Consider the following 9,679-nt stretch of genomic DNA (forward strand, 5'->3'; position numbering starts at 1 on the left):
AACGGGAATTCAACTTGTAATAGGATTCATTGACCTAATTAAAGGCTTTTTAGGGCAAAATTAATGGAGGCTAGTGCTAGGGCTGAGATACAAAACAGAAAATTGGAGCAAGAGGCAGTGCCGCATGTGGCTTCTCTGTACTTTTCTCCATGATAGCATTGTGACTATTTCTTTCTCTATTTTATTTGTCTAGTTTAATGTTTAGTATTTTATTCTTTGTTTTATTTCAATTACCATGAGTAGCTAAATTTATAATTAGGGTTGAGGATGAAACCTTGTTAAGATTATTAGTAATATTTCATGTGATTTAATTTTTCCCACAATAGTTGTTTTTAATGATTTAAATTGTTCTTGCTTCATATCAATTGACTAAGATGGGATTCTAGATATGAGTTCAATCATGTTTTCTCATGATTTAGGATTTGTCTTAATTAATTGAATGCTTGGTTTATTAATTCTTGATTATAAAATTGGATATTGTTTGTGATTTGTTTGTCAATGGATACAAGTTATGATTTGATTTTTAGAATTGGATATATCTTGTGACTTGTTTGGCTACGGATACAATTGATGATTTGGTTTTATACTTAAGAAGCGAAGAAGAACATGCTTTTGATTTTTAAAATAAGGATTTTAATGAGGATATTTTCCATGATAGCAAGATTGATTTCTAGATTATCATGTAGTGAGTTGGGAAAAATTAATGATCATAAATATATGCTGATATGACTTACAAGGTGGATTCCAAAACCTTAATTCCTTTCCCTTGATTGTTTTCATCTTTTTATTGCTTTATATCTTTTGCTTAGTTTAACTATTTGCTTAATTTTATTATTTGCTTAGTTTATTTAATTTCAAAACAACCAATTTTTATTAAACTAGATTAGGATTAATTTGGTTAAGGTTTAATTAATTTTCCTACGTTCATTCAAGTCCCTGTGGGTTCGACCTCGTTCTTGTCAAACTATACTTCGGTACGGTTCGTACACTTGCGAGTATTTTAAAATTTCACAACAATTACTCAAGCCAAGTATGCATCTGACCTTTTATCTCGAGCTGGACTTACTGACAGCAAGACTGTTGACACTCCAGTTGAACTTAATGCACATCTAACACCCTCGGGGGGGGGGGGGGGGGGGGGAGAAACCATTGTCTAATCCCTCTCTTTACAAACGATTGGTTGGCAGCCTAGTTTATCTCACAATTACTCGTCTAGACATTTCTTATGCTGTTCATCAGGTGAGCCAGTATCTGTCTGCTCCACGATCGACTCACTATACTACTGTTCTGCGCATTCTACGATACCTGAAGGGCTCTCTCTTCCATGGCCTTTTCTACTCAGCTCAATCTCCTCTTGTACTCCGAGCATTTTCTGATGTTGATTGGGCAGGAAATCCCACTGATCGCAGGTCCACTACAGGTTATTGCTTTCTCCTTGGTTCTTCTTTGATTTCTTGGCAAAGTAAGAAACAAACTTTCATGACCCGCTCCAGTACTGAAGCAGAATATCGTGCTCTTGCTGACACCACCTCTGAGTTCCTTTGGCTACGATGGCTTCTTAAGGATTTGGATGTGTCCACATCCTCTGCTACTCCTCTTTATTGTGACAACCAGAGTGCCATTCATATTGCTCACAATGATGTCTTCCATGAACGGACTAAACACATCAAGATTAATTGTCATTTTATCCGTTCTCATCTTGTTCATGGTGCTCTCAAGCTTTTCTCCGTCTCCTCCAAAGATCAACTTGCAGATATCTTCACCCATGCACTTCCTAAGGGATGCACTCGTGATTTGGTTGACAACCTCAAGCCGGTCTCACATCCACCTTGAGTTTGAGAGGGGGCTGTTAATGTATATTGTGTTATGGGTTTTAGGCCCAGCTACTTTACTTGTATAGCGCACTTGTACTTATACTACACTTTACTTGTACCGCACACATTTGCCTCCTATATAAAGGCATCGCATGTATATTCCTTGATGATGAAATATAATACTACGTTTCAATATTTCTAACACTTTCAATAAGTTCAATCATGTTTTCTTAGTTTCAAATAGAAATCACATTTTAAAGTGAATGGGTTTTTCTGAAAACTATTTTAACCGCATTATTAATCTAGGTTATCATGTGTTCTTGAATTGTCTCAGTTCAACTGAATCATAAGTTTTTAATTATATAAGAACAATCAATTATAAAATATATATTTTCTTAGATCACAAAGAATTTTATATCGATATAGGGAAACACCCTGATGCCCTGGTATTTACATTATTGATTTAAATTAGTTTTTATTTTATTCTTGTTAACAATCACCAAGCAAAAGTGTTTTTCTTCTTCACCCAAATGGTTGTTTTATTATATTGTCTTTGAATTTACTCTGCTCCTTGTGGTTCGACCTTGGTATTCTGAGAATTATATTGCTACAATCTCCTGCACTTGGAAGTAAGCAAGTGAGAGAGATTTTTGAGTCCTAACTTTCAAAGAACAAACATCTTATTGAAGAATATCATGGACACGGCAACACAAACAACTCTAGCTGTTACACTGGCAATAATGACATGCACAAATCGAAAAAGGGTTAAAAGTATTATTCACACAAATGCTGGATTCTTGTCCAAAAATCACACATTTGTAGTCTTCGTGATTGCCAAGTACTCATGGAATCATCAGTTAGAATCGTCAGTTGGATACCAATATCTATTGGTAAGCCATAGAGAATCAGAAATCACATCGTACCCATCTTCATTCCTGTGCCAAGCAAAATAAGCATGGGTTCGGTTTTTGATATCCAAAATGCCATGACCGAAACTTGCTTCACGAGAAGCTGAGTAATATGGTTGTGGGAAATACATTGCGCTACAACACAGAGAGAAATTTATGTTAAATTTCATGTGAAGATGTATGAAGCCTTGCATCGATCATATGAGGAAACTGCAATTTTATTAAACAAACATTGATCTTACTTTGATAAGCCTTCTTCATTTCCACCATCACCAATGGTGAAGTATACAGGTGCGCTTAAATTTTTCATTGGAGTGCAAAGACCATTTGTGATGTTGTATAGAATGTTAGATACACGTATCTGTCACATATATAACAAAGAAAAAAGATACTTCTCAAATCTCAAGTGACACTAAAATGTAGACATGGGCCATAATATATTGTACTTCTAGCCAAAAATTTTAGTATAAATTACACAGAATTTAGGAGAAAATAAAAAATTAAATATGGTTATACTTAGAATGTAAAGAGAACTTACAGATCGTTCATAAGCATGGACATGACCAGCAAATACAATGTCAACTTTGTTTTGTACGAACGTTGTCTCGTAAACTCCTCTCATGGTTTCACCTTCCATATAATGACTATGGTAGCTATTATACCATGGAGGATGCATTAGAACAATCAACCATGGTGTTTCGGTTCTATTAACCTTTAGTACCTCCTGGTTGAACCAACTGTACTGAGGAGTTGAATAGCCTTTAAAAAACACGTAGTGTACAAAGAATGTATTACAAATTAAGACTTGGAAAGCACACACGTCCATGATTACACATTATATGCAAAACACAAAGTTATATATTTAGTTACCAAATGCTGAATACGCAGCCATGACTATGATGTAGGCTGGGCCTCTCTTGATTGAGTACCAAAAGGGTGCAGTACTACCCGCTGCTTCATATGGCGTATGATAACGGTGACTATAAGGTACAAAAGGTACAGGTTCACCCTACAATATTAAATATGGCAGTACCACTCTCTTGTGTGAGTAAAAAGTGGATTAAATTGGAGACTTATAGGGAAAAATTATTAGCTTATTAGTATGCAAGTTTAGTGACATGCACCAAAAATTATACAATTTTTTCCACAACAATTGACATAATTTTTTCCACAACAATCAAGTTAATTAGCATATTATGATTAGTATACAATAAAAATAGAGAGGTGTTTATTACACACTTGTGTGTACTAACAAGTGTTTTGCAATCAAAAACACCAGTTCAACCTACAATTCGTCGATGTCAAGTGAACCCACGTTTTCAAATGCAAAACACTCTTACACACAAGCGTATAATAAGTTTTAGCTATAAAATAGTGTCTGTATTGAAATCATGTGGAAATAATGTACTACCAATAACAATTAATCACTTCAATAATATATTTTTTAGATTGTAAAATGTTTTTATATCTCTAATAGTTTGGTTAGTATAAGATGGTTGGTTACCAATTCAGGGGCCCAATCAACTTCATGATTCCCAACTGTCCAAATCCAAGGCTGGTAAGCAGCACTTCTCTCTACGAACCTTCCCCAGGTATCCCACCTAACGTTGTCATGAAATGGGTAGTTATCTGCGTAGGAGAGATCTCCAAGGTACAACACTGTTTGTCCATTTAGAGGGTCCAATTGGAAATGAGCGAGTGCGCCGTTTGAATTGTATGTTTGACCAAGGTCCCCTACAAATGATATATTAATATTCTACATTGATCAGGTCTAAATATACATATAAAATTATTGAATATAAGTACATGACTGTTCAGATTACGCAGCTCAACTGTTACTTCCTAGTATTTATAAATAAAATGCTCAGAGTTTATATTTCTCTATCTCCAACAATCAATTTCAAGAAAAAATAAATCGCACTAAACTTACCTATGAGACCAAATGTGTAGGGGACATCAGGGCCTGGTGCTGGAGGAGTTACAAACCAGAACGTCCTTGCATACTGCCCTTCACCAAGCTGATAGTAGTATTTGGTATTGAACTGTCCAAATAAATAGAATTAAATTAACAAATAGAATAACAGAATTTAGAATTGCAACAAGACTAATTCAGGATTAGGTGCATAAAACATGAACCAGGCAACAAATTATGTACCATCATATATATAAAACAATTACTAGATCTAAATAAGTAAAACAAAATTTCATTTCACCTGTAAGTTGCTGATGTTGGCATGGTGAATGAAGCCAGAAGTGTAGTTGTAGTATCTGTAGGCTCCAATCGTGGCCTCAGCCAATTGAATTTTTGTGCCATTTTCTTGAGTACTCCAGTAAAGAACTATATTGGAACCTGGAGCAGTAGGAGTGATCCATGACACAATTATTGCTGTTCCCACATGGTCTCCTTGTGTTATATGAACCTAAAATAGAGTACCACTTGTCAAACACTGAAATAAAAATTTAGAACTTCATATTTGTGAGAAAACAAGCAGGAGAATGATGAGAAAACACACTTGTTGAGGTGAGTTAATTCCAGGAGGAACATAAAAGGCCTCACTGTCAACAGGCATATCAGTGTTGTTGTAAGTTGGGAAAGCCGTCCGCGAATAATTGCTGGATGTTCCTCCATAACACACTACAGCATTCAAAATCAAACCCAAAACAACTGTAATAGCTAAAGAAGAAGAAGAAGAACCCAGCACACCCATCATGATCTTTCTATGTACACTCTATTGAACTCAACGCCCTTTTCATCTGGGTATATATACATATCAGGTCCAACTTTCCATTGGGGCAATGACGCATAAGCTGAGGTTATCTCTGGTGATGATAGAAGAGAACTAGCGAGTCTTTAACCAATATAGGTATGTCTATTTCTAGTTCAAACTATAATATATTCAAGGAACCAATAATGCAAAAGTCAAACAGCTCCTTCGAGAACTCAAGTTAAAATCCAAAATTAAACTTGAATGTACGTAATCAACAAAGCTTGTTGGGGTGAACGATGTCACATATAGTACAAATTTTACTTAAATCTTGTTATATAGTAAAAATGTAGCAATCTAGGTTTTCTCCCATCAACATTAACCTTCTTATCTTTACTAAAAAACATTAACCTTCTTATACTATTCTCTTCCTCTCTTGCATTAGCATCAATTCTATACTTTTATTATTTTAGAATTTTAACATGCGGGCCGCAATGGTAAGAAAGAATGCAAGGGAAACTACAATTAGCTTTAAAATATATTAAATCAAATAACAACTGTATTTAATTCCTTCAAATTATTGATGCACGAACTTGTGGTGTGATTACATATATAATATAAATTAGTCTTTAATGTATAAAAAAATAGGTGGAATATTTGAAGCTAAAAAAGAATATTCAGATTAAGGGTCAATATGTTGAATATGAAAAGGATTTGTCTTACATAAGTAAAGAAAAAAAAAAAAAAAGGAGATGCTCTTTGTTTTTCAAAACCAATTGTCACAAGGTGGCCTAAGGATGAATAGAAATCATTTAATTACGTTTTATTTTGGACAAATGGATCACAGGTGGATAGCCCTTCCCCAAGCTCAGATAAAGAAAATAGTAGTTATTTGAAGTGAATTGATTCGATTGCTTTTCTTTCTTTCTTTGTTTTTTGTTTTGGGTTGGGGGAGGGGTATATGTTAAGTTGACTCAGGTTGCTTGTTATGTAATCTGTGCACACCAGTTAACATCTAATCTTCTAACATCCAACTAATTAATCTACATTTGCACATTAATGTATATCTCGGACTATTGCCTATAGTATTTGAATCGATTTTATATATGCATTAATCTTTGTAAAGAAAACATGGACAGCGAGAAGGTTTCTCAGGGAAAATAAACACACATATATAGGTTATATCACGAAAGAATTAGTTTAATCACAATTGAACAAGTTCGTTATAGTTGTTTATAAAACTTAGATAACCTAATATTTGTTTAATGTGAGACTCACCATACATCCCACCCACCATTATGCAAGCTTAACTAATTTGATATCAATATAAGGCATCATGAGAAAAATCCTTTTTATTAAGTAATTTGTAATGAAAAAGTTGTATGTCTAGATGAGAAATGAGTCTTTGATTAATCATAAGGCCATTGGCCTTTTATCAGAAATTATCAACAATCTTCCCTCTCAATTTAAAGTGTTGTCTAGGACTTTGATAACTGTCGATATTCACCTAGTTTACATGCTTAACTTATGCTCTCCCTTCTCTTATTGTTATACGTGTCACAACCCATTTTGCCATTTGTACATAACTAACTTGTGATTGAATTTATGCCTCTAGTATTGCTTGTCTTAACATACGCATTCAAATACCCAAAAATTAGATACCTAAATTCAACACCAAATATGTTATCTTCCTTCAAAATCAATTCAATTCAATTTTATAACTCATTAATCAATGCAAATTGAGTAATTTAAGATAGAGCACCTCCCCAAAGCCCAAACAACTTTGAATAATTCCAGTAACACAATTTGTTCCACAACTTGTTGAGGTGACAAGTTATAACATGTGAAAAATAAAAGCAGTATTAATAAGTATGCCTTGATGTCCAAGTGAAAATAATTATCGATAGCCCATCACACACAACATCATATTAATATTTTAGATTGTTTAACTATTTTTTTGGATAAATATGATAGAGCTTATAACGTTCAGCAAACAATGATTGTTATTATCATCCGGTTAAGATACTAATCAATTTTTAGTATAGATAAGTTCGAACTCTAAATTTCTTAATCATTAGACTTTACTAATGTTTTTTTAGAATTAAGATTTTAATTGTTGATTTAAGTGAAATCTGCTAGATTCTCTAACCCTTTTTTTTATAATAGAAAATTGTTTAACTTGATGTTAAATAAACAAAATTCTTATAAATATATATGAGTCCAGTTAATAATTCATTTAAATAAAATAGGTTGTCACAAAGTTTGGCAATTTTTTCAATTTTTTTTTTAAAAAAAAATCTAAAATGGTTTATATTTCTCTCTCTCTCTCTTGCGTAAACAAACAGGGAAAAAGAAAAGAAAAGCAAGGTCGTTTAAATTAGTTAGAGCCAGACGTGTACATTGTCGCATTGTGTTCCCGTTTTCGCAATCAGAATTCGGAAAATACTCGCAAGACTCTAACGCCTCTCTCTCTCTCTCTCTCTCTCGCTCTCTCTCTCTTTGGAGTTCGAACTTTGACCCTCACGCACTGACTCGGATCCTCTCCTCCGATTCGCAAAAAATTCGGTGTACCGACCCGAACAATGACCCAATAATGATTTCGGATCCGCAGCAAGCTTCCTAGAATGGCGGAGCAGAGAATCGAAGAGAAGAAGATAAATAGCTCAGCAGAGGAAGAGGAAGAAGAAGACGAAGCCGAGAAGAAGAAGAAAGAAAAGGAAAATGTAGATCCAGAGCTCTTCAGCTGCTTGCTTCAGCCTGTGACTTCCGATTCCGATTCCGATTACATCTCCATTCGCCGCTTCCTCCTCTTCGGCAAGGCCAATTCCGGTGTTCTTCGCCGTAAAGTAAGCTACTTCCACTTCATACATATATGTGTGTGTAATTTAGGTTTTGTTAATTGGATCTGTGTTTGAATTATGGAAATTTTTGTGAATGTGTTTATGGCATTGTTGGATTTGGTAAAAAAAAAAAAAAAAAAAAAGATTTGATTGATTTCTAATCTTTGATTTTTGCATTGCATTTCCGATTGATCGTAAAGTTGATTACCTTTTGAGCTGTGATATAGATTCGTTTTTGTTTTGGACTTGTACGGAAGTTAGCAAGATTTTTGAAAGTTTGTTCTAAATTGTGGAATATATGCATTGGATTTTTTGTTGAAGGATTGGAGATGCAACGGAAAAGGTTACGTGGCGTACCGGAATTTCATAAGGCGGCCCAGGAATTGGGAGACTTTGCAGTCACCAAGCCTCCAAGGCACTCCTGGAAACAGGTATCACTACTTGAATTTTCACATTGTGAAGTGAGAATTTTGCCCCTTTTTGTAAGAATAGGATTATGTTATGCTGTATAAGTATTATGCTTTGCTAGAATAAGAATCGTTTTCCACAATCGAGATTTAATATTTGTTTAGTGACAATGTTTCTAAGGAGGGATTTCTTGTATCTGATTATATCATATGTTGGATTTTGTAACCTGATCATTTCTGAAGTATCTGTTTCTATTAGTATCCCTAACTAAATAGGTATCATTTTTTTATGAAATTTTGAATGTCTCTAATGCTGACTAAATTCTCAACATTACTGTAACTAGGATTGTTTTTAAAAACAAATGAACTTGATAAAAGAACAGGAAAAAAAGAAGAAAGAGAAGAATCCACCAGTTCTAGTGGTCATACAACAGATGTAAGTTTGAATTCATCACAGGAGCTTGAACACTGTCTTCACAGTAACTCTCAGTGCAAGATAAAAAGAATTAAGGATTTTTTAAGAAAATAACTATAAAACTCAGACTATATTATTAGTTAGGCAATGTTTCAAACTAATTTGGTTTCTAACAAATCGAGTCTTTTGGACTCGATTTTGCTGTGCAAAATTGTACTGGAAGTCGAGTGTCTCAAACTCGAGTTTGGAACTCGAGTCCTCTGGACTCGATTTGCAGTGAGCAAAATCGACTCCTCTGGACTCAATTTGTCTAGAAACCAAATTAGTTTGAAACGTTGCCTAACTAATAATATAGTATGAGTTTTATAGTTATTTTCTTAAAAAATCCAAGAATTAATCTCAACGGGCTTCTAGTTAATCCCCAAAATACCGTTCATCCTCTATCACACTAACAACTTGCCTCATACACCAAACCAAATACGATAATATATAGCCTTGGTACTATTGAAAAAACTGGTGTAAGAGAAGACCTGATTAAAAATGATACAGATAAAAAACACTCTTAGTGGGAGCAATAGTGACAATCCTAG

General features: G+C 34.2%; 2 protein-coding genes across 2 annotated transcripts; one reads left to right on the top strand and one right to left on the bottom strand.

The window, feature by feature from the left end:
- Nucleotides 1-2,385: 2,385 nt before the first annotated feature.
- LOC112009849 (purple acid phosphatase 2) lies at nucleotides 2,386-5,561 on the bottom strand. Its single transcript, XM_024042204.2, has 8 exons — nucleotides 5,236-5,561; nucleotides 4,936-5,142; nucleotides 4,653-4,764; nucleotides 4,227-4,456; nucleotides 3,593-3,731; nucleotides 3,261-3,481; nucleotides 2,965-3,083; nucleotides 2,386-2,857 (listed from the first exon to the last, which is right to left on the bottom strand). Exons 1-8 carry the CDS (start codon nucleotides 5,431-5,433, stop codon nucleotides 2,668-2,670), a joined length of 1,416 nt encoding a protein of 471 aa, XP_023897972.2. The 5' UTR covers nucleotides 5,434-5,561; the 3' UTR covers nucleotides 2,386-2,667.
- A 2,247-nt stretch (nucleotides 5,562-7,808) lies between these two features.
- LOC136068199 (uncharacterized) lies at nucleotides 7,809-8,767 on the top strand. Its single transcript, XM_065775039.1, has 2 exons — nucleotides 7,809-8,273; nucleotides 8,589-8,767. The coding sequence occupies exons 1-2, from the start codon at nucleotides 8,052-8,054 to the stop codon at nucleotides 8,730-8,732; spliced, it is 366 nt and encodes a 121-aa protein (XP_065631111.1). The 5' UTR covers nucleotides 7,809-8,051; the 3' UTR covers nucleotides 8,733-8,767.
- Nucleotides 8,768-9,679: the final 912 nt, after the last annotated feature.

The sequence above is a fragment of the Quercus suber genome, unplaced genomic scaffold, assembly GCF_002906115.3.
Source record: "Quercus suber isolate HL8 unplaced genomic scaffold, Cork oak 2.0 scaffold_104, whole genome shotgun sequence".
NCBI classification, from domain to species: Eukaryota; Viridiplantae; Streptophyta; class Magnoliopsida; order Fagales; family Fagaceae; genus Quercus; species Quercus suber.